We start from the raw sequence: 25,821 nt of genomic DNA on the forward strand, positions 1-25,821 counted from the left end.
ATCCATAAAAGGAATCGGAGTGAAATTGTTTTGACTGTTTAAAAAAAATAAACGTTTCAATGGATGTGCCACCATGTCCCGGTTCTGCTGTTTCGACTCTCTGTCAGCCTATTAATCCTCAGCTATGAAAAGCCAACTGACATTTGCTCCTGAGGTGTTGAACTTTTGCACCCTCTATAAACACTGTGGTTATTATTTTGATGTAAAATGGGCTTTTGTCAAATATGTTTGCTGTGCTGGATGCTGGATATTCACTAACTGAGTGATGGGACATTTTTATAGTATCTGTAACATATTTTGGTGTGTATTTAATTTGCATCTTAACTTCTTAGTGGCAATCAGCAGCAGAAACAACAACAAAGTGTCTCCCTGCTCCTCTTTTGATAAAAAGCTGACGGATGGGCCTGGAGAAATATAACCACTCTCAAATTCATAGACAGAGCTATAGATGCAAGGACTGACCATCCATGATATCAACATTGTAATCCTGTTTCTATGATCTGTTTCCACTACCATATAACCCAGTTCGCCCTGGATAAAGGCGTCTGCTAAATGGCATATATTATTAAAGTCCACTTTGACGCTGACGAGCTGCCCAGTGTAGTTACCATTCCTTTCCAATAGATGGCAGCCAAAGCTAGTTGAAGTCGATACTCTAGCGACAGGGACACGGGATTAGTACGCACTGAAAGTAGTTTTATCTTCAAAGCAAGTTTATCAGGTTACACTTGAACCTGTTGTTATAGGGAACAAGCTAACTAATACTACTTTCACATAAGGCGCAGGCATTAGGTCTATGTCTTAGACTAGGCTAGATTTATTAAATTAACTGGTTTTATTCAAACGTTTATTCATTGCCTTTGGTTCTAGCTATGCGCTTTATGGAAGAAACAACACACGCAGGGATGAGATGCCGTACACCTTGTCCAACTCTCGTGCCCATAGAGTGATCTGTCGATGAACTGCCAGTCTGTATGCTCTGAAAACAAAATTATAAGAAAAGTTAGTCTGATACCGATACTAAATCACAATGTATTTATAACGAGCACATTCCATTATTGGTTAGAATGAGATTTCATGAATCATGATGCTGTCTGCCATTGGAACTCTGGTCGTCTAATCTAAAGGTAAATGTGTTACAAACAGCGCTGATGATAAACATCGTTATAGGATACTGATTATATATATTGAGCACCGACACGTCCAATAAATACATCGCGATATAGACAGACAGGAACCTCTGACTGGATGTAATAATACAGCCACCATCCGCTGGGATTGTGTGTTGTATCGCCACTATCGCTCTACAACACAAACTCTATTTTTGTCAAGAGTACCACACCTCTATATGTTAACAGCCTTTTAATAATGCATCATGATGAAAGTGCAAAACAAAACCTGCTGTAATATTAGCAGATTATGGGAAAGCTGCGCCATATTTTTACTGCGATTGTTTAAATACATTTTATTATTCCAATATTATTTATTATTATTCTAAATCTATAATTAAGGCATCTGTTTGACCCCAACTATTTGGCTTAGATAAAGTTGCCAATTTGAAATCATGCAGTGTCTTGTCTGCTGATGTTCTCCATATGGCTGTTACCCCATGTTATGTTCTTGTCATAACTCGAACTGGATTTACATCCATTCAGGTACATATAAATCTTTAAGAGCAGCCGGATTGAAATCCAGTCTTACTATGAGCTCCCCAGGAGGATGATGGGGCAGAGACACAGTCCCTGCGACAGACCCATGACAGGCGAGGTGGGTTCTTCCCTGGGCCAGCCTGAGGGGGTGCTCTTTTGGACCATATGCGTGGAGAAGGCTGCTACGCTGGGGGTATGTATTTTCAGTAGTTTTGGTTAGTGAAGTCAATTTAGTGTTTGAGAATGGCTAATGGACTGACAAGCTGATCATTGATTTCCCATTCTCTCTCTGTCTGTTCACATAGGCTATGGCGGATTTGACAACTACAATGGCTTCAGTAAGTTTATTTATTTATTTTTATTTCACCTTTATTTAACCAGGTAGGCAAATTGACACGTTCTCATTTACAATTGCGACCTGGCCAAGATAAAGCAAAGCAGTTCGATACATACAACAACACATAGTTCCACATGGAGTAGAACAAACATACAGTCAATAATACAGTGAAAAATAAGTCTATATACAATGTGAGCAAGTGAGGTGAGATAAGGGAGGTGAAGGCAAACAAAATATATATAAAAATAAATAAAAATATAAAAAGGCCATGGTGGCGAAGTAAATACAATAAAGCAAGTAAAAAAACAACAACACTGGAATGGTTGGTTTGCAGTGGAAGAAAGTGCAAAGTAGAGATAGAAATAATGGGGTGCAAAGGAGCAAAAATAAAGAGGTAAAGCGGTAGTTGTTTGGGCTAAATTATAGATGGGCTATGTACAGGTGCAGTGATCTGTGAGCTGCTCTGACAGCTGGTGCTTAAAGCTAGTGAGGGAGATAAGTGTTTCCAGTTTCAGAGATTTTTGTAGTTCGTTCCAGTCATTGGCAGCAGAGAACTGGAAGGAGAGGCGGCCAAAGGAAGAATTGGTTTTGGGGGTGACCAGAGAGATATACCTGCTGGAGCGCGTGCTACAGGTAGGTGCTGCTATGGTGACCAGTGAGCTGAGATAAGGGGGGACTTTACCTAGCAGGGTCTTGTAGATGACAAGTACTGTTTTCTAATGGAATAACGTTATTTGATGACCGAATTAGGGGCGATAGAGGAAAATGTAAGATATGCTCCTTTCTTTGTAATGTCAGACTGATAGTGTGCCTGCAATTCTTTCTCAGATACATTAACTCCTTTATCGCTGTGATTGCAGCTATAGGTGGCCATGGCAACAATGGTGCAGGTGACACTAGCTCCCACAGCAACCATTTTGTACGTGAGGGGCCTGCCTTTCCGTGCCACTGAGGGAGACATAGCCGATGTAAGAATCACGTTTCTCTAGCACCCATAATCACTCCCATTCCTTTTTCCAATGATGTCAACACCTTAAAAGATCATATTTACAGTACAATTATGTAACTCTAATTTGTACAATCATGATGTTCGTATCAGGCCCTTATTCTTTGGTGTGTGTGCACCTTTTGGTTTAGTTCTTCTCACAATTGATTCCTGTGGGAGTTCATATCGACGTTGGACCCAATGGAAAATCCACAGGCCAGGCCGATGTTGAGTTTGTCTCATGAAGATGCCGTTTCAGCCAGGTCAAAGGACAAGAATCACATGCGTATGTGGATCTCTAAGTCTCTTAACTATTGCCCCGTTATGATAACCCCTTTCAATGAGAACCATTACATAAATAATTTAGAGTTTTTTGGGGTAAATACTTTCATTCATCTCCTCTGATACCATCATCTGCCTGTATTTCAGAAAAACATTGATTCAACCATTGTCATCTGCGTGTTTTAATTTCTGGATTTCTTTATTTTTTTGTTTTAGGCCGTGGTGGTGGTGGTTTCTATGGTAACTCAAGAGGCATGGGCTCAAGAGGGAGTGGACTGAGCGGGATGTTCAAAAACGGAGTTAACTAAACCTTGAAGATTGAATGTTTTTACGTTCATGAAAAGTACCTACTCCTACTCTCTACCTATTCTACCTACTCTCAATGAGTGGTGTAAAAAAAAAAATGATATATACCAGTACCAGTCAATTTTGGACACACCTACTCCTTCCAGGGGTTTTCTTAATTTTTTCTACGATGTAGAATAATAGTGAAGACATCAACACTATGAAATAACACATATGGAATCATGTAGTAACCAAAAAAAGTGTTAAACAAATCAAAATATTTGAGATTCTTCAAAGTAGCCACCCTTTATTTAATAAAATGCATACAGATAATTATCCAACTTGAGAAAATGGGTTATCAGTGAGCTGTTTCTGATTTGATAAGCCAATGAATGTGGTTGTGTTTTGATCAGCTAGCTAGCTAAAACAAAGTTATACCAGTCAGATGAGCGCTAACATTGGCTTGCTAGCTAACCAACAAGCGAGGAAACCTAGCTATATTTTGCTAAGGAAGGTTTTTCATAAGGCTTAAGTCGTCAGTGTAAACTGCTGTTACACAGAAACTTGTGTGTAAGAGCACAAACAAATATGCACAAATAAGTTAGCAAATGTCCTTGGCTGCTATGATAGCCAGTTAACTAAGTTAGCTAGCTATGTAACATTAGCTTATGTTATGTTCGAATCCAGGCTGCATCACATCTGGCCATGATTGGGAGTCCCATAGGGCGGCACACAATTGGTCCAGCATCGTCTGGGTTTGGCCGGGGTAGACCGTCATTGTAAATAAGAATTTGTTCTTAATGTACTTGCCTAGTTAAATAAAATAAATATGTATGGCCAGTTCATGCACTAGATAGTTTCCCAAAGTTTGGTGTTGCTTTGAACCTGTCACAATGCATACAAAGGGCATTGCAAAACTAGCTAGGCTACTCGAGGTAGCCAGATTTGAGATGGGACAAACATTGTTTACACTGCAACTAGCTATGCTAACGTTTCATTCCCTCAACACAAACAATAGCCAAGAAAACAAAAAGCAGTTCGCTAGCTATGTTGAACCGTATACAGTCATTGGTTGAACCCCAAACGCACATGTAAACAGAGCCTCGGGTTGTGCACTACAGTGTGCTAATATGCAGCCAATTTACCAGACTGACAGCATCGCTATTTCAAACATCCCAAATAAATTCTAGCTTCTCTCCTGCCTTCTTGACATTATAATCCAAATTTGCACTGACTGATCAACTGTCAAGTTACTACCTGGAAATATGTAGTAGCCATTAACAAGTAAACTGGGGAGGGGGCGATTCCCCCAGAAATGTTTAGATATTTATTTCCTAATATTCACTCAGTTAAATTATTCAGTACTTTGAGAGTCACTTTCAGGAATTGTGCTTATCCCAAAAATTGGCAACATAGTTTTAGCTTAAAAGCCCCAACGAGAGTCATTTTAACCCAGATTTTTAATGATTGCAAAGAGACACTGTCAAGCAGTAACACTTATTTTATTAACCTTTCGTAAGAAATGGTTTAAATTCCCTAAAATAATCATATTTTAACGTGTAGTTAAATCTTGTTTTTGAACAGATATTTTGATCTTCATCCATAGCCACTTGTTATGAACATGTCTGTTATTCATTCAAAGTGTTTCTTTGGTACTCAGAGGCTGAGAAATTGGCAATTTAGCTAATCTGACATACCGGTACAACCTAAAATGGCCACCGGTAACAGACCTTTAGCTCTACTTTTCAATGCTATAGGCTATCAACTCAGTTCCAACTACATCTGAAGAATGAGACTAGAGACATTGACTGTAAGGTAATATGTATTTGCATTTGTTATTTTTGAGTCTGTGGCTGTCACTCCCCTCGAGTGGCTAAATCTGGGTTGGTGACATATCCATATCTTTCCAGAGTTCATACTTCTCCATCTCTGACAAATTTGTTTACAATTGAGTCCACATTTTCAGCTCCAACACTTCAATTTTTAGAACATAATTTGAAGTGCAAATTAAAACAAAAAAAGACACATTTTGCATGTGGAAATGTTGTATAATTACTTTCGGTATAAAAAAACCATGGAAATTAAACAACATTTTCAGTGAAACACAGGCATGTGTGTGGCCAAAAAAATAAAGGAAAATCACATGAGCACCACAATGTCTACTTCACCAATGCTCTAATAAGGTTATCCAGCACACAGCTTTGACCTACTACAGTAGTTTTGAATCCCAAGTAACCTGTCTATATGTTGTTTGAAGTACAATAGACCAACATAGCTACTGTAGTAGGTCAAAGATGTCTGCTGGAACCCTTTGGTAGAGCATCACTGAAGTTAGGCATTGTGGTGCTCATGTTAATTTACTTTTTTGGCTTCAGACCAATCCCTACTTCTACTTCTACACAACCCAACCTGAACCTTTAGAACCACAGTATTACAACCCAACCTGAGCCTGTCTTTAAGACACAGGCAGGAAGTAGAAAGGGAAATATGCTAACCTACTACCTGCTTTACCAACAAAAAAAAACAAGTAAAGTGTGTTGGACAGTAATCTCTCAGAGAGACTAACATATGTGAGGTTTTCTGTTCTGGGATGCTGAGATTTGTAGGACTGTATCTGACTTAGAAATATCAACATTTTTAAATAGTTTATTGTAGTGAATTTCAGTAAAAATATCGTGCACACGACTGATACAGTGTATTATAGTGAAAACACTAATAGTTGTGCCTTTCAACCTTGGCCGGGATTTAATCTGATCGCGCTTGTAGACAATGCAACTTTTAAAGACAATTTCAACGCATTTGCAGAGATGGCATTAATGGTCAACATTTCATATGTTGGCTGTATTAAAAATTACCTTTAAAATGTCAAGCATGCTATAATGCGGATCTACCACAGATCGGATTGAATCACACCCCTTCTTGGTTACAATTAAATCCCCAAACAATACAAGTCAATTGGTAGATGTACTGTATATTGATGTCATAACTGTAAATACTTCAGTGCAGAGTCTTATAGCTCAATATTTCAGTATAAGTATCTGCTTCATTATAAATCACATGGTCTGTTGAGGGCAGTGTCTTGGTTTGAACTCAATCAGTCACAACCAACTGTCACTTCCTTCAGCCTTCAGTTACAGTATCTGACTAATACTGTGTTTATCATAGCCCATCTCATCTTACGACTGTAAACCCATGGTAGGCAGTGTTCGAGAGCATCAAAACTGTGATGTATCGTGTAAATTGTGACTGATGGATCGACAAATAATATTGTAGTAGTTATTTATGATACGAGGTGATTTGTATATCAGTCAGACTGGACTTGGCTTTAAAGTCGGCTGCTATGTGTTAATAGGCCATCTTATGTCTTACATGACTTCTGTCCTGTGGTATATTTAATGTGTAGAACCACACAGACAGTGATGTGATAGTCTGTCTCTAAGCATGTTGTGGGTGTGATCATTCAGTATCCCCGTCCTCTTCAGTGTACCAACTGTCCTCTTCTTCGTACACTACCTCTATATCATGCAGCTCCACTAACTGGCAACATTTGATGACATCACTCTGTGAACTCTGGGGTCATGTGTAGTCTGAGTAGGTCCTGACCCCTTCTGATCACCATGGTGATGCTGTCGCTGGTCCTCACGGCATTGTAAATCTCCTCTGACGTGTTCACCTTGGTGCCGTTGATCTCCAGCACTATGTCACCTGGCTTCATACCTGCCCTGTGGAGGGTTATAACGACACTGTCAGCTAACGTCATGCCTGCCCTGTGGAGGGTTATAACGACACTCACCTGGCTTCATACCTGCCCTGTGGAGGGTTATAACGACTCACCTGGCTTCATACCTGCCCTGTGGAGGGTTATAACGACACTCACCTGGCTTTATACCTGCCCTGTGGAGGGTTATAACGACACTCACCTGGCTTCATACCTGCCCTGTGGAGGGTTATAACGACACTGTCACCTGGCTTCATACCTGCCCTGTGGAGGGTTATAACGACACTATCACCTGGCTTCATACCTGCCCTGTGGAGGGTTATAACGACACTATCACCTGGCTTCATACCTGCCCTGTGGAGGGTTATAACGACACTGTCACCTGGCTTCATACCTGCCCTGTGGAGGGTTATAACGACACCATCACCTAGCTTCATACCTGCCCTGTGGAGGGTTATAACGACACTGTCACCTGGCTTCATACCTGCCCTGTGGAGGGTTATAACGACACTCACCTGGCTTCATAGCTGCCCTGTGGAGGGTTATAACGACACTATCACCTGGCTTCATACCTGCCCTGTGGAGGGTTATAACGAAACTCACCTAGCTTCATACCTGCCCTGTGGAGGGTTATAACGACACTCACCTGGCTTCATACCTGCCCTGTGGAGGGTTATAACGACACTCACCTGGCTTCATACCTGCCCTGTGGAGGGTTATAACGACACTATCACCTGGCTTCATACCTGCCCTGTGGAGGGTTTTAACGACACTATCACCTGGCTTCATACCTGCCCTGTGGAGGGTTATAACGACACTGTCACCTGGCTTCATACCTGCCCTGTGGAGGGTTATAACAACACTCACCTGGCTTCATACCTGCCCTGTGGAGGGTTATAACGAAACTCACCTAGCTTCATACCTGCCCTGTGGAGGGTTATAACAACACTATCACCTAGCTTCATACCTGCCCTGTGGAGGGTTATAATGACACTCACCTAACGTCATGCCTGCCCTGTGGAGGGTTATAACGACACTGTCACCTGGCTTCATACCTGCCCTGTGGAGGGTTATAACGACACTGTCACCTAGCGTCATACCTGCCCTGTGGAGGGTTATAACGACACTATCACCTGGCTTCATACCTGCCCTGTGGAGTGTTATAACGACACCATCACCTAGCTTCATACCTGCCCTGTGGAGGGTTATAACGACACTGTCACCTGGCTTCATACCTGCCCTGTGGAGGGTTATAACGACACTCACCTAGCTTCATACCTGCCCTGTGGAGGGTTATAACAACACTATCACCTAGCTTCATACCTGCCCTGTGGAGGGTTATAACAACACTATCACCTAGCTTCATACCTGCCCTGTGGAGGGTTATAATGACACTCACCTAACGTCATGCCTGCCCTGTGGAGGGTTATAACGACACTGTCACCTGGCTTCATACCTGCCCTGTGGAGGGTTATAACGACACTGTCACCTAGCGTCATACCTGCCCTGTGGAGGGTTATAACGACACTATCACCTGGCTTCATACCTGCCCTGTGGAGTGTTATAACGACACCATCACCTAGCTTCATACCTGCCCTGTGGAGGGTTATAACGACACTGTCACCTGGCTTCATACCTGCCCTGTGGAGGGTTATAACGACACTCACCTAGCTTCATACCTGCCCTGTGGAGGGTTATAACAACACTATCACCTAGCTTCATACCTGCCCTGTGGAGGGTTATAACGACACTCACCTGGCTTCATACCTGCCCTGTGGAGGGTTATAACGACACTGTCACCTGGCTTCATACCTGCCCTGTGGAGGGTTATAACGACACTCACCTAGCTTCATACCTGCCCTGTGGAGGGTTATAACGACACTCACCTGGCTTCATACCTGCCCTGTGGAGGGTTATAACGACACTGTCACCTGGCTTCATACCTGCCCTGTGGAGGGTTATAACGACACTATCACCTGGCTTCATACCTGCCCTGTGGAGGGTTATAACGACACTATCACCTGGCTTCATACCTGCCCTGTGGAGGGTTATAACGACACTGTCACCTGGCTTCATACCTGCCCTGTGGAGGGTTATAACGACACCATCACCTAGCTTCATACCTGCCCTGTGGAGGGTTATAACGACACTGTCACCTGGCTTCATACCTGCCCTGTGGAGGGTTATAACGACACTCACCTGGCTTCATAGCTGCCCTGTGGAGGGTTATAACGACACCGTCACCTGGCTTCATACCTGCCCTGTGGAGGGTTATAACGAAACTCACCTAGCTTCATACCTGCCCTGTGGAGGGTTATAACAACACTATCACCTAGCTTCATACCTGCCCTGTGGAGGGTTATAATGACACTCACCTAACGTCATGCCTGCCCTGTGGAGGGTTATAACGACACTCACCTGGCTTCATACCTGCCCTGTGGAGGGTTATAACGACACTCACCTGGCTTCATACCTGCCCTGTGGAGGGTTATAACGACACTCACCTGGCTTCATACCTGCCCTGTGGAGGGTTATAACGACACTATCACCTGGCTTCATACCTGCCCTGTGGAGGGTTATAACGACACTGTCACCTGGCTTCATACCTGCCCTGTGGAGGGTTATAACAACACTCACCTGGCTTCATACCTGCCCTGTGGAGGGTTATAACGAAACTCACCTAGCTTCATACCTGCCCTGTGGAGGGTTATAACAACACTATCACCTAGCTTCATACCTGCCCTGTGGAGGGTTATAATGACACTCACCTAACGTCATGCCTGCCCTGTGGAGGGTTATAACGACACTCACCTGGCTTCATACCTGCCCTGTGGAGGGTTATAACGACACTCACCTGGCTTCATACCTGCCCTGTGGAGGGTTATAACGACACTATCACCTGGCTTCATACCTGCCCTGTGGAGGGTTATAACGACACTGTCACCTGGCTTCATACCTGCCCTGTGGAGGGTTATAACAACACTCACCTGGCTTCATACCTGCCCTGTGGAGGGTTATAACGACACTGTCACCTGGCTTCATACCTGCCCTGTGGAGGGTTATAACGACACTATCACCTAGCTTCATACCTGCCCTGTGGAGGGTTATAACGACACTGTCACCTGGCTTCATACCTGCCCTGTGGAGGGTTATAACGACACTGTCACCTAGCGTCATACCTGCCCTGTGGAGGGTTATAACGACACTATCACCTGGCTTCATACCTGCCCTGTGGAGTGTTATAACGACACCATCACCTAGCTTCATACCTGCCCTGTGGAGGGTTATAACGACACTGTCACCTGGCTTCATACCTGCCCTGTGGAGGGTTATAACGACACTCACCTAGCTTCATACCTGCCCTGTGGAGGGTTATAACAACACTATCACCTAGCTTCATACCTGCCCTGTGGAGGGTTATAACGACACTCACCTGGCTTCATACCTGCCCTGTGGAGGGTTATAACGACACTGTCACCTGGCTTCATAGCTGCCCTGTGGAGGGTTATAACGACACTCACCTAGCTTCATACCTGCCCTGTGGAGGGTTATAACGACACTCACCTAGCTTCATGCCTGCCCTGTGGAGGGTTATAACAACACTATCACCTAGCTTCATACCTGCCCTGTGGAGGGTTATAACGACACTGTCACCTAACGTCATGCCTGCCCTGTGGAGGGTTATAACGACACTCACCAAACGTCATGCCTGCCCTGTGGAGGGTTATAACAACACTATCACCTGGCTTCATACCTGTCCTGTGGAGGGTTATAACGACACTCACCTAGCTTCATACCTGCCCTGTGGAGGGTTATAACAACACTATCACCTAGCTTCATACCTGCCCTGTGGAGGGTTATAACGACACTCACCTAACGTCATGCCTGCCCTGTGGAGGGTTATAACAACACTATCACCTAGCTTCATACCTGCCCTGTGGAGGGTTATAACGACACTGTCACCTAACGTCATGCCTGCCCTGTGGAGGGTTATAACGACACTCACCTAACGTCATGCCTGCCCTGTGGAGGGTTATAACAACACTATCACCTGGCTTCATACCTGTCCTGTGGAGGGTTATAACGACACTCACCTAGCTTCATACCTGCCCTGTGGAGGGTTATAACGACACTCACCTAGCTTCATACCTGCCCTGTGGAGGGTTATAACAACACTATCACCTGGCTTCATACCTGCCCTGTGGAGGGTTATAACGACACCATCACCTAGCTTCATACCTGCCCTGGAATTGTGCATTCCACATTCTTTCATTCTTAAGTGTATTTCACTGACGCATAAAGAAAGAATAAACAATGTACACATCAGAGACCTTATACACGGACATTACACGGTGCTCACCTGTTGGCTGGAGAGCCCATGATGACCCGGTGGATCATGATCCCGTAAGTGACATCAGGGAAGGAGGGGTCCCTCAGCTTCAACTCGGCAATGATACTGCAACAGAATAGACATCCAACTATGACTAAATCCTCCACTGTCATTCATCCTACCCCAGGTAGGTGATAGCTTTCCTGTTAACTCAGGTGCAGCGCAATAGCTGTCATATGACCTTTACCTTGGAGTCAGGGTCAGCATCATGACACCGATGTATCTCCGCTTGGTGTCCAACACCCCCAACTGAGACTCTAGGAGAGACAATCACAAAAACCTTACACTTCCAAAAAGTGCAAATAACTTAAAAGGTAGGGGGTCTATGGTCTTATTAAACTGGTTTCAGACCTGTTGGTGGTGTCTGACCTAGTCCTATTGTCACACAATGACCATAAGAGCCAACATAGGGAATTGGATCTTACTAGCTCGGACAAACAGATCTGGGACCAGGCTATGGCCCTTTGTCAGCACGGTAAAGTAACTCACTCTTCTTGTCGGAAGCTTGGTTCAGGAAGTGTTTGACATGATCCGAGGGGATCGCGAAGGAGATCCCTGCCGTCACCTTCATGGTGTTGATGCCGATCACCTCACCGTCCAGATTAATCAGAGGCCCTCCAGAATTCCCAAACTGCAAGACAGAACAATCCAAAAGCATTATTGATCACGTCATACATTTGGAGAACATAAGGCTTTACTCTTACTAGCCCTGGTTTTGCAGAGAGGGGCTTGTGATGTGTGGTTGTTCATACAACTTGTTCCTTACAAGCTGGACGCACCGATTGTGCATTTATCTGGATAAGAGTGTCTACTAAATTACTACTGGCAATTAGTTCACATCCATGACCAGACCAGTGGAGTTACGTCGTCGGCTGTGGACCGCAAAGCTTTACTAGCAGGTTAGGGTCACTGTCAATGCTTTACTAGCAGGTTAGGGTCACTGTCAATGCTTTACTAGCAGGTTAGGGTCACTGTCAATGCTTTACTAGCAGGTTAGGGTCACTGTCAATGCTTTACTAGCAGGTTAGGGTCACTGTCAATGCTTTACTAGCAGGTTAGGGTCACTGTCAATGCTTTACTAGCAGGTTAGGGTCACTGTCAATGCTTTACTAGCAGGTTAGGGTCACTGTCAATGCTTTACTAGCAGGTTAGGGTCACTGTCAATGCTTTACTAGCAGGTTAGGGTCACTGTCAATGCTTTACTAGCAGGTTAGGGTCACTGTCAATGCTTTACTAGCAGGTTAGGGTCACTGTCAATGCTTTACTAGCAGGTTAGGGTCACTGTCAATGCTTTACTAGCAGGTTAGGGTCACTGTCAATGCTTTACTAGCAGGTTAGGGTCACTGTCAATGCTTTACTAGCAGGTTAGGGTCACTGTCAATGCTTTACTAGCAGGTTAGGGTCACTGGCAATGCTTTACAAGCAGGTTAGGGTCACTGGCAATGCTTTACAAGCAGGTTAGGGTCACTGTCAATGCTTTACTAGCAGGTTAGGGTCACTGTCAATGCTTTACTAGCAGGTTAGGGTCACTGTCAATGCTTTACTAGCAGGTTAGGGTCACTGTCAATGCTTTACTAGCAGGTTAGGGTCACTGTCAATGCTTTACTAGCAGGTTAGGGTCACTGTCAATGCTTTACTAGCAGGTTAGGGTCACTGTCAATGCTTTACTAGCAGGTTAGGGTCACTGTCAATGCTTTACTAGCAGGTTAGGGTCACTGTCAATGCTTTACTAGCAGGTTAGGGTCACTGTCAATGCTTTACTAGCAGGTTAGGGTCACTGTCAATGCTTTACTAGCAGGTTAGGGTCACTGTCAATGCTTTACTAGCAGGTTAGGGTCACTGTCAATGCTTTACTAGCAGGTTAGGGTCACTGTCAATGCTTTACTAGCAGGTTAGGGTCACTGTCAATGCTTTACTAGCAGGTTAGGGTCACTGTCAATGCTTTACAAGCAGGTTAGGGTTACTGTCAATGCTTTACTAGCAGGTTAGGGTCACTGGCAATGCTTTACTAGCAGGTTAGGGTCACTGGCAATGCTTTACTAGCAGGTTAGGGTCACTGGCAATGCTTTACAAGCAGGTTAGGGTCACTGTCAATGCTTTACTAGCAGGTTAGGGTCACTGTCAATGCTTTACTAGCAGGTTAGGGTCACTGTCAATGCTTTACTAGCAGGTTAGGGTCACTGTCAATGCTTTACTAGCAGGTTAGGGTCACTGTCAATGCTTTACTAGCAGGTTAGGGTCACTGTCAATGCTTTACTAGCAGGTTAGGGTTACTGGCAATGCTTTACAAGCAGGTTAGGGCCACTGTCAATGCTTTACTAGCAGGTTAGGGTCACTGTCAATGCTTTACTAGCAGGTTAGGGTCACTGTCAATGCTTTACAAGCAGGTTAGGGTCACTGTCAATGCTTTACTAGCAGGTTAGGGTCACTGTCAATGCTTTACTAGCAGGTTAGGGTCACTGTCAATGCTTTACTAGCAGGTTAGGGTCACTGTCAATGCTTTACTAGCAGGTTAGGGTCACTGTCAATGCTTTACTAGCAGGTTAGGGTCACTGTCAATGCTTTACTAGCAGGTTAGGGTCACTGTCAATGCTTTACTAGCAGGTTAGGGTCACTGTCAATGCTTTACTAGCAGGTTAGGGTCACTGGCAATGCTTTACAAGCAGGTTAGGGTCACTGGCAATGCTTTACAAGCAGGTTAGGGTCACTGTCAATGCTTTACTAGCAGGTTAGGGTCACTGTCAATGCTTTACAAGCAGGTTAGGGTCACTGTCAATGCTTTACTAGCAGGTTAGGGTCACTGTCAATGCTTTACTAGCAGGTTAGGGTCACTGGCAATGCTTTACAAGCAGGTTAGGGTCACTGGCAATGCTTTACAAGCAGGTTAGGGTCACTGTCAATGCTTTACTAGCAGGTTAGGGTCACTGTCAATGCTTTACTAGCAGGTTAGGGTCACTGTCAATGCTTTACTAGCAGGTTAGGGTCACTGTCAATGCTTTACTAGCAGGTTAGGGTCACTGTCAATGCTTTACTAGCAGGTTAGGGTCACTGTCAATGCTTTACTAGCAGGTTAGGGTCACTGTCAATGCTTTACTAGCAGGTTAGGGTCACTGTCAATGCTTTACTAGCAGGTTAGGGTCACTGTCAATGCTTTACAAGCAGGTTAGGGTTACTGTCAATGCTTTACTAGCAGGTTAGGGTCACTGTCAATGCTTTACTAGCAGGTTAGGGTCACTGTCAATGCTTTACAAGCAGGTTAGGGTCACTGGCAATGCTTTACTAGCAGGTTAGGGTCACTGGCAATGCTTTACTAGCAGGTTAGGGTCACTGGCAATGCTTTACAAGCAGGTTAGGGTCACTGTCAATGCTTTACTAGCAGGTTAGGGTCACTGTCAATGCTTTACTAGCAGGTTAGGGTCACTGTCAATGCTTTACTAGCAGGTTAGGGTCACTGTCAATGCTTTACTAGCAGGTTAGGGTCACTGTCAATGCTTTACTAGCAGGTTAGGGTTACTGGCAATGCTTTACAAGCAGGTTAGGGCCACTGTCAATGCTTTACTAGCAGGTTAGGGTCACTGTCAATGCTTTACTAGCAGGTTAGGGTCACTGTCAATGCTTTACTAGCAGGTTAGGGTCACTGTCAATGCTTTACAAGCAGGTTAGGGTTACTGTCAATGCTTTACTAGCAGGTTAGGGTCACTCAATGCTTTACAAGCAGGTTAGGGTTACTGTCAATGCTTTACTAGCAGGTTAGGATTACTGTAAACAGACCAGGGTACTCACATCGATGGCAGCGTCTGTCTGGATATAGTCCATGTTGGGTTTGGACAGACCCAGCTCCTTGCTGCCCCGCTGAACTGAAGAGACGATACCTGATGTGATGGTGTTCCTCAGGGCAAACGGGCTGCCCATGGCAACCACAAACTCCCCCTGACGCACATCCGACGACAGCCCCAGAGAGAGGGTAGGGAGAGGGTGCTACAGAGAGGAGAGAGACACAGTTAGAGGGTAGGGAGAGGGGGCTACAGAGAGGACAGACGGAGAGGGTGCTACAGAGAGGAGAGGGTGCTACAGAGGAGATACGGAGAGGATGCTACAGAGAGGAGAGGGTGCTACAGAGAGGAGAGGGTGCTACAGAGAGGAGAGGGTGCTACAGAGAGGAGAGGGTGCTACAGAGGAGATACGGAGAGGATGCTACAGAGAGGAGAGAGAGAGAGAGAGACGGAGAGAGTGCTACAGAGAGGAGAGAGAGAGAGAGACGGAGAGGGTGCTACATAGAGGAGAGAGAGAGAGAGAGAGACGGAGAGGGTGCTACATAGAGGAGAGAGAGAGAGAGAGAGACGGAGAGGGTGCTACATAGAGGAGAGAGAGAGAGAGAGAGACGGAGAGGGTGCTACAGAGAGGAGAGAGAGAGAGAGAGAGACGGAGAGGGTGCTACAGAGAGGAGAGAGAGAGAGAGAGAGACGGAGAGGGTGCTACAGAGAGGAGAGAGAGAGAGAGACGGAGAGGGTGCTACAGAGAGGAGAGAGAGAGAGAGACGGAGAGGGTGCTACAGAGAGGAGAGAGAGAGAGAGACGGAGAGGGTGCTACAGAGAGGAGAGAGAGAGAGAGACGGAGAGGGTGCTACAGAGAGGAGAGAGAGAGACGGAGAGGGTGCTACAGAGAGGAGAGGGTGCTACAGAGAGGAGAGGGTGCTACAGAGAGGAGAGGGTGCTACAGAGAGGAGAGGGTGCTACAGAGAGGAGAGGGTGCTACAGAGAGGAGAGGGTGCTACAGAGAGGAGAGGGTGCTAGAGAGAGGAGAGAGAGACGGAGAGGGTGCTAGAGAGAGGAGAGAGAGACGGAGAGGGTGCTAGAGAGAGGAGAGAGAGAGACGGAGAGGGTGCTACAGAGAGGAGAGGGTGCAACAGAGAAGAGAGAGACGGAGCTACAGAGAAGAGAGAGACGGAGCTACAGAGAAGAGAGAGACGGAGCTACAGAGAAGAGAGAGACGGAGCTACAGAGAAGAGAGAGACGGAGCTACAGAGAAGAGAGAGACGGAGCTACAGAAAAGAGAGAGACGGAGCTACAGAAAAGAGAGAGACGGAGCTACAGAGAGGAGAGAGACGGAGCTACAGAGAGGAGAGAGACGGAGACGGAGCTACAGAGAGGAGAGAGACGGAGACGGAGCTACAGAGAGGAGAGAGACGGAGACGGAGCTACAGAGAGGAGAGAGAGAGACGGAGCTACAGAGAGGAGAGAGAGAGAGACGGAGCTACAGAGAGGAGAGAGAGAGAGACGGAGCTACAGAGAGGAGAGAGAGAGACGGAGCTACAGAGAGGAGAGAGAGAGACGGAGCTACAGAGAGGAGAGAGAGAGACGGAGCTACAGAAAAGAGAGAGACGGAGCTACAGAGAGGAGAGAGACGGAGCTACAGAGAGGAGAGAGACGGAGACGGAGCTACAGAGAGGAGAGAGACGGAGACGGAGCTACAGAGAGGAGAGAGAGAGACGGAGCTACAGAGAGGAGAGAGAGAGAGACGGAGCTACAGAGAGGAGAGAGAGAGAGACGGAGCTACAGAGAGGAGAGAGAGAGACGGAGCTACAGAGAGGAGAGAGAGAGACAGAGCTACAGAGAGGAGAGAGAGAGACGGAGGTACAGAGAGGAGAGAGAGAGACGGAGCTACAGAGAGGAGAGAGAGAGACGGAGCTACAGAGAGGAGAGAGAGAGACGGAGCTACAGAGAGGAGAGAGACGGAGAGGGTGCTACAGAGAGGAGAGAGAGAGACGGAGAGGGTGCTACAGAGAGGAGAGACGGAGAGGATGCTACAGAGGAGAGAGACGGAGAGGAGAGGGTGCTACAGAGGAGAGAGACGGAGAGGAGAGGGTGCTGCAGAGGGTGATACAGAGAGGAGACAGAAAGGGTGCTACAGAGAGTAGAGGGTGCTACAGAGGGTGATACAGATCGGAGAGAGACAGACCGAGTGGGTAGGGTGAGTGTCATGTCTCAATCATAACCTCTTACCTGGGCATTGATTTTTATAGTGGCTATGTCCGCCACCTGATCGACATCTTGCACAGTGGCGTTATACGTCTCCCCATTGGTTAGCTTGACCCGGACTCCTCTCTTATTGGCCACTACATGGGCATTGGTGACTATGAGCCCATCACTGCTGACAATGAACCCAGAACCGTTGGAGATGGGGACTTCCCGCCCGGAGAACGGGTGCCTGTCAGTATCATAGTTGAACATTATATGTTAAGTTATTGTTCATTTGTTATAATGGACATTTAGAACGCCATTTCGCAACACCCCTAGATACACACACACACATTGAAAGTCACAGGGTCAGCTGCAGTGCGGAGTCCCTGGATGGAGAGCAATTGTTGGTCAGGGTTTATCATCAACTTGGTCTCAGATCTGTATGTGCTCTTGCCAACATTGCCAATCCAAACATGACATGATAATCAGTGACAATGAGTTGGTACGATAGCACAAACGGGACTGGCACTATTATATTTTGTTATCAAAACAAACTAGCCTATCAAAGCGGTCATGTGATCTTACCGGCCGACGATTTCAATATACACGACAGCGGGCGTAGCTTTTTCCACCACATCCGCAATAAAGTTGAACTTGAATCGTGGACTGTCGGGTTTAAAAGGAGAGGCACAGTGGGCTGTTGGCAAGACACGTTCTAGGAACGAATCACAAAGTAGACCTCTCCTCTCACAAACGTGGTTTTCCTCGTCCCCTCTGAAATGCAGAACTGCTGCACTACCGAGTCCCAACCCAACAGCAACTGACTTGAGGAGAGTAGTCCGCTCTGAGCCACTGCCCCTGCCGCCTCCTGCGCTCCAAATGATCGGAACATTGTTGACATGACAGTTTTTTGCGTCTCCCGTTGAGTGATGTTTGTAACCGACAGAAGCACCGGAAACTCGTCCTAGTGTTCGCTCGTTCAAAATGTTACATTTTCGGAGATATTCCCCAGTGTACCTCCTGATTATCCAGAAGAGCGGACGATTGACATGTGTTGACATGTTGTTGCATCAGTCAGAATGCAGTAAAATAACTTTTACAACTAATTCAACAATTCACACTCCTTTCTTGACCATATGGATCTACAACTCTTTCTGACGTTAGTAACCTACGGATTTATAAAAACGTAATCATAAAACAATAAAAACTGTGGCTACTAGCTAGACGTACCAGCTCTCAGATCACGACCTAACAGGTCGAAAAAATAACCAGCGTCTCGTCAGTAACACAAAAAAAGTACTTCCGGGTCACAGAATTTCAGAAACGTTCTAATTATAAGCCCCGCACGCAATAGAAGTGTCAACCTGTATTTATTCATAAAATATGAAAAAGGATTATCTAAACATTAACAATGATTCATATTCGTTCATATTTAAGTGACATTGGAATTACATTTGGGTTTTAAAACATGTTCCAAAGTCAAATAAATGCCCCCAATGCAAGATAGTGTATATAAAATACATATAGGCTTATAGAGAGAACTATTCTAGGTGCCGAAGTAAGTGGAGTTGGGATTGCTCACTAGGGTCTGTGGAATCTCTACATAGTGTTATTTCATGGGGGAGTGAGGTCTAAATGCCCAGCAGTACTTTCTACTCCACCCACTCTATTCACTGCAATGCAGGCCTATAGGTGATTAGTTACTTAAACAACACAACGTCAACGGTGAACTGGCAGACCTGTTAACAACCTAGATTAACCTAATGATGATGAGCCAGTTGCACCTGATACATTTAAATCAGTAATTCTCTTTATTTGAGATTTTCCCCCATGTAGTTATAATTTTTTTTACATAATAACATTATGCAAAGGTGCAAAAAATATATTTTGTATGTAACAGTCAAATAACAGCATTCTTACAGTGTTAGTGTGCAAAATCCCAAAACCGGAAGTCTTAATGTTGCTGCTGTGGCGCTAATTTATGTTCAACCTTGATCGAGAAACACTTTTAACGCCACTTCCGGTGACTTACTCTTATCAGGTTAGGAGAATTAGGCGACACCGTCCCAACCAAGATCACCACCATAGAGAATGATAGAAACCTCTAGTGGCCAAAATGCCATTTTAGTATGGGTAGCACCATTGAGGACTATCACTATTTTAATGTAGTCAATTGGGAGAGGGTTTCCTAAGGTTAGGGAAAGAGTTAGGGTTAGCTAAAATTCAAAAAAATAAACTTTTGATGTCAATTTGACCAAAGCTGTATCCCGTCAGGACATTACCCTGTGCGGTGGGCTGTAAAACTTATAAGGGTTGCGTTCCTGCCCGACTACATTGCAGATACCTTGACGGCCCTGAAAGAACGTCACTGGACTCTATGTAAACTGGAAACCATATATCCTGAGGCTGCATTTATTGTAGCTGGGGATTTTAACAAAGCTAATCTGAAAACAAGGCGAACCACTGCTTTTAATCATGGTAAGGTGACCGGACACATGACTAATTACAAACAGTGTAGCTTTTCCCTCCGCAAGGCAATCAAACAAGCCAAGCGTCAGTATAGAGACAGAGTCGCAATTCAACAGCTCAAACACGAGATGTATGTGGCAGGGTCTACAGACAATCACGGATTACAAAAAAAAAAAAACAGCCCCGTCGCAGACACCGACGTCTTGCTCCCAGACAAATTAAACAACTTCTTTGCTCGCTTTGAGGACAATACAGTGCCACTAACATGGCCCGCTACCAAAACCTGTGGGCTCTCCTTCACCGTGACCAACGTGAGTAAAACATTTAAACATGTTAACCCTCGCAAGGCTGCTGGCCCAGACGGTATCCCTAACCGCGTCCTCAGAGCATCCGCAGACCAGCTGGCTGGTGTGTTTACGGACATATTCAATCAATCCCCATCTTAGTCTGCTGTGCCCACATGCTTCAAGAGGGCCACCATTGATCCTGTTCCCAAGAAAGCTAAGGTAACTGAGCTAAACGACTATCGCCCCGTAGCACTCACTTCTGTCATCATGAAGTGCTTTGAGAGACTAGTCAAGGATCATATCACCTCCACCCTACCTGATACCCTAGACCCACTCCAATTTGCCTACCGCCCCAATAGGTCCAAAGACAACGCAATCACACTGCACACTAACCTAACCCATCTGAGCAAGACGCATACCTATGTAAGAATACTGTTAATTGACTGCAGCTCAGCATTTAACACCATAGTACCCTCCAAACTCGTCATTAAGCTCAAGACCCTGGGTCCTGGACTTTGACGGGCCGCCCTCAGGTGGGGAGGATAGGAAACAACATCTCCACCTCACTGATCTTCAATACTGGGGCCCCACAAGGGTGCGTTCTCAGCCCTCTCCTGTACTCCCTGTTCACCCATGACTGCGTGGCCATGCACGCCTCCAACTCAATCATCAAGTTTGCAGACGACACTACAGTGGTAGGCTTGATTACCAACAACGATGAGACGGCCTACAGGGAGGAGGTGAGGGCCCTCGGAGTGTGGTGTCAGGAAAATAACCTCACACTCAACGTCAACAAAACAAAGGAGATGATCGTGGACTTCAGGAAACAGCAGAGGGAGCACCCCCCTATCCACATCAACGGGACAGTAGTGGAGAAGGTGGAAAGTTTTAAGTTCCTCAGCGTACACATCACAAACAAACTTAAATGGTCCAACCACACAGACAGCGTGGTGAAGAAGGTGCAACAGTGCCTCTTCAACCTCAGGAGGCTGAAGAAATTTGGCTTGTCACCGAAAACACTCAAACTTCTACAGATGCACAATCGAGAGCATCCTGTCGGGCTGTATCACCGCCTGGTACGACAACTGCTCCGCCAACAACCATAAGGCTCTCCAGAGGGTAGTGAGGTCTGCACAACGCATCACTGGGGGCAAACTACTTGCCCTCCAGGACACCTACACCACCCGATGTCACAGGAAGGCCATAAAGATCATCAAGGACAACAACCACCCGAGCCACTGCCTGTTCACCCCGCTATCATCCAGAAGGCGAGGTCAGTACAGGTGCATCAAAGCAGGGACGAAGAGACTGAAAAACAGCTTATATCTCAAGGCCATCAGACTGTTAAACAGCCACCACTAACATCAAGTGACTGCTGCCAACATACTGACTCAACTCCAGCTCACTTTAATAATGGAAATTTATCAAAAATGTATCACTAGCCACTTTAAACAATGCCACTTAATATAATGTATATGTATATATTGTACTCTATCATCTACTGCATCTTGCCATCTTTATGTAATACATATATCACTAGCCACTTTAAACTATGCACTTTTATGTTTACATACCCTACATTACTCATCTCATATGTATTTACTGTACTCGATGCCATCTACTGCATCTTGCCTATGCCGTTCTGTACCATCACACATTCATATATCTTTATGTACATATTCTTTATCCCTTTACACTTGTATGTATAAGGTAGTAGTTGTGGAATTGTTAGGTTAGATTACTCGTTGGTTATTACTGCATTGTCGGAACTAGAAGCACAAGCATTTCGCTACACTCGCATTAACATCTGCTAACCGTGTGTATGTGACAAATAAAATTTGATTTGATAGGTGCGGTGCGGTAAAGTCATCGGAGACTGAGGTATGCACAGAGGATCAGGTTGAAGAAGAGTCTGTGACAGTAGGAGTGAAGTTTATGGAAAAAGTGGACTCTTGCCTTTTGGCTGGTCCATTTGTGTTTTTTGGGGGGGGTGAAAAAAAAGAGTTGGGTCATGTGGAATCGGTGAGGGTAACTAGAAGTTGTCTAGTGATAATTGTTTGTGTTTCTGTTGGGCAGAGGAAGAATGAGCTCGAAGTAAAATAAATGGGGGCAAGAAAAGTGAATTGTTTCGTTCTCAAGAAAAGGGCACCAATGAAAGGAGTGATAACTGGGGTAACAGTAGATATAAACGTTGACCAGCTGAGGGCAAAGATTCCCGGTGTATGTATAACAGTATTGCTTCCGTCCCTCTCCTTGCCCCTACCTGGTCTCGAACCAGGGACCCTCTGCACACATCGACAACAGTCACCCTTGAAGCACCGTTATCCATCGCTCCACAAAAGTCGTGGCCCTTGCAGAGCAAGGAGAACAACTACTTCAAGTCTCAGAGCGAGTGACGTCACCAATTGAAACGTTATTAGTGCGCACCCCGCTAACTAGCTAGCCATTTCACACCGGTTACATATGTGATGCTCATCGTTTGATGCGACGCGACGCAGACAGGGTGGCGAGAGTGGGGAAACATAAGAGTCATTGTCTGTTATTTTGAGTTTTAAAGTTGAGTCTTTGCCTGACAAAGATATATAAGTTATCCTGTACGAGCGTATGTGCCGAATATATTAAGATGTTACAGGTGTCAAGTTTATGGGCATGTGGCAGCAGTGTGTAGGAGGGAGGGTCCAATGTGTGAGAAATGTGCAGAAGGGCATGAGACAAAGGAATGTGTAGCCTTGGGGAAAGAAGTGGTATGTGGTGCCCATGGTGCTGGGGATCAGAAATGTCCCGTGTGAGAGAGGCAGGTTGAGGTTTCCAGGGTTAGAGTAGAGCAGAAGTTGTCAAATGCTGAGGCAGTGAAGAAAGTAGAGTTTGATGGGTTAAGGGGGAGGAGTGGTGAGAGTAGTAGAGATATCAGTATAGAGGGATAGGCCAAAAAGTGAAATAAGTTTCAGTAAGATCGGATTTTTTGCATTTTTAGCAATGGTTATCAATCGTACTGCAGGAATGGATCAGAAGTCTCAGGAAATGGAGGTTGTGGTGGCAGCTGCAGAGGTATTTGGGTGTGCGAGACTTGACAGCAGAAGCGTTACAGAATGTGTTAAGTGATGATGTTCCATCTTTTCAGGGTGATGGCATGAGGTAGGAATAAATACATTTAATTAGTGGAGTAGGGGGGGGTGTTAATTTCATTTCATATCATTTTGAAATGAGTGAGTGTAGTGTTAGATGGTAGGGTATTTATTTAGTAAATTTTTATTTTCCAAGTAAAGTATAAGGGAGTTGTACTCCAGTCTAGTAGGTGGCGGTAATGCAACAAATTGGATGCCAACCGCCGTTTAACCTCATAGAAGAAGAAGCCATCCCTCTACAAACATGGCCATGTGGTGAAGATGACTGTGCTGCAGTGTCTACCTCACTGCAGTCTCCCTCGCTGCAGCACAGTCCTCTTCACCACGTGGCCATCTGTGTCGATTGCAAAGTTCTAGTTCTTAGGGTTGTCCAGGGATTCCATAATACGCTAGTCATGGTTCTCCTGGGTGACGAAGCTCTTGGCTTCCTCCTGGAACATCAAATCAAAGTTTATTTTGTCTGTTGCACAGGATATAACAGGTGTAAATTCTAAAACAATCAAGCGAAATGCTTACTTAAAAGCTCTTCCTCAACAATGCACTGTTCAATATCAAAGGTAAGAAAATAAAACATCCAGAATAGGATCTTAAAGTGCACAGATCAGAATATCTAAAAATAAAAACTAATTTAAAACAAATCTAAGAAGAAAAACACATAGGTAGTAAGCCATCCTGCTCAAATTCTACTCAAATGTACATCGGCAGTTGTCAAAGTGCTTTACAGTTACAGTAGTTACATAGCCTAAACCCCACAGAGCAAGAAATGCAGAGGCAGAAGCAAAGTAGTGAGGAAAAACTCCCTAAATGGCAGGAACCTAGAAAGAAACCTAGAGAGGAACCAGGCTCCGATTCGTGGCCAGGTAGAGATTTAAGAGTACATGCGGCCATGTAGCAAGCACAGGATAATGTACATACTCTCCCAATATCACCTGCAGTTAGAACGCATCAGTTTGTGCATCCATAAAACCAGGGTCCAGTCCACTCACTACAGTCCCTATAATACAAAACCGGTCAGTTTAAACAAAAAATGTCATTTCTGGAAGAGAACTTTGTAAATGAATAGGGTTAAGGGTTTGGTAAAGGCTTTTGTTAAAGTATGGGTAAGTATTCGATTAGCTAATCTGTCTGTCTGGATGCTGGTCATAAAAGCCCCCATAGTCTCTCCTGTGGAGAGGACAATCCTGGTGTTATGGGATAAGTGAGAAACAGAGGTAATGACGTTTCCATTGTGTCTTTAGACTCCTGGCTCAAGTGGTGCTTCCATATAATTAAATGATAACAATTGAACAGAAACGTATGTAATGTAATAAGTATTCAAGTATATAGTATCGCCGTGGGTGCTACACACCTTACTATAACTCGGGTTGGGATCAATTCCACTTAAATTCAGTCACTTCGAGGCATTCCATACCAACTGACTTTCCAAAAGCAATTTCAATTTCCTGAAATATGTCAAGTGCAATGAAAATACACTGCTCAAAAAAATAAAGGGAACACTTAAACAACACAATGTAACTCCAAGTCAATCACACTTCTGTGAAATCAAACTGTCAACTTAGGAAGCAACACTGATTGACAATAAATTTCACATGCTGTTGTGCAAATGGAATAGACAAAAGGTGGAAATTATAGGCAATTAGCAAGACACCCCCCAAAACAGGAGTGATTCTGCAGGTGGTGACCACAGACCACTTCTCAGTTCCTATGCTTCCTGGCTGATGTTTTGGTCACTTTTGAATGCTGGCGGTGCTCTCACTCTAGTGGTAGCATGAGACGGAGTCTACAACCCACACAAGTGGCTCAGGTAGTGCAGTTCATCCAGGATGGCACATCAATGCGAACTGTGGCAAAAAGGTTTGCTGTGTCTGTCAGCGTAGTGTCCAGAGCATGGAGGCCCTACCAGGAGACAGGCCAGTACATCAGGAGACGTGGAGGAGGCCGTAGGAGGGCAACAACCCAGCAGCAGGACCGCTACCTCCGCCTTAGTGCAAGGAGGTGTACTGCCAGAGCCCTGCAAAATGACCTCCAGCAGGCCACAAATGTGCATGTGTCAGCATATGGTCTCACAAGGGGTCTGAGGATCTCATCTCGGTACCTAATGACAGTCAGGCTACCTCTGGCGAGCACATGGAGGGCTGTGCGGCCCCACAAAGAAATGCCACCCCACACCATGACTGACCCATCGCCAAACCGGTCATGCTGGAGGATGTTACAGGCAGCAGAACGTTCTCCACGGCGTCTCCAGACTCTGTCACGTCTGTCACATGTGCTCAGTGTGAACCTGCTTTCATCAGTGAAGAGCACACGGCGCCAGTGGCGAATTTGCCAATCTTG

At 45.2% G+C, this 25,821-nt stretch overlaps 1 protein-coding gene and 1 pseudogene across 8 annotated transcripts; one reads left to right on the forward strand and one right to left on the reverse strand.

Moving 5' to 3' along the window:
• The first annotated feature begins 1,668 nt into the window (after positions 1-1,668).
• On the forward strand, positions 1,669-3,561 carry LOC129828451 (heterogeneous nuclear ribonucleoprotein H3-like; annotated as a pseudogene).
• Positions 3,562-5,342: 1,781 nt separating this feature from the next.
• LOC129828669 (serine protease HTRA2, mitochondrial-like) lies at positions 5,343-25,314 on the reverse strand. Of its 8 annotated transcripts, none has more exons than XR_008755272.1 (8): positions 18,192-25,314; positions 17,649-17,853; positions 15,430-15,624; positions 12,136-12,277; positions 11,834-11,903; positions 11,617-11,712; positions 9,818-10,575; positions 7,267-9,643 (listed from the first exon to the last, which is right to left on the reverse strand). XR_008755272.1 is itself a non-coding variant. In XM_055889788.1 (7 exons), the coding sequence occupies exons 1-7, from the start codon at positions 18,665-18,667 to the stop codon at positions 7,095-7,097; spliced, it is 1,350 nt and encodes a 449-aa protein (XP_055745763.1). In that variant the 5' UTR covers positions 18,668-18,915; the 3' UTR covers positions 5,343-7,094. The 8 variants fall into 8 exon arrangements, 3 of the variants coding, with proteins under 3 accessions (XP_055745763.1, XP_055745762.1, XP_055745764.1); XR_008755270.1 differs by having other exon boundaries at positions 7,267-9,717; positions 9,806-10,575; XR_008755271.1 differs by having other exon boundaries at positions 7,267-8,667; positions 8,981-10,575.
• Positions 25,315-25,821: the final 507 nt, after the last annotated feature.

The sequence above is a fragment of the Salvelinus fontinalis genome, chromosome 30 (assembly GCF_029448725.1).
Source record: "Salvelinus fontinalis isolate EN_2023a chromosome 30, ASM2944872v1, whole genome shotgun sequence".
Taxonomy (NCBI): Eukaryota; Metazoa; Chordata; class Actinopteri; order Salmoniformes; family Salmonidae; genus Salvelinus; species Salvelinus fontinalis.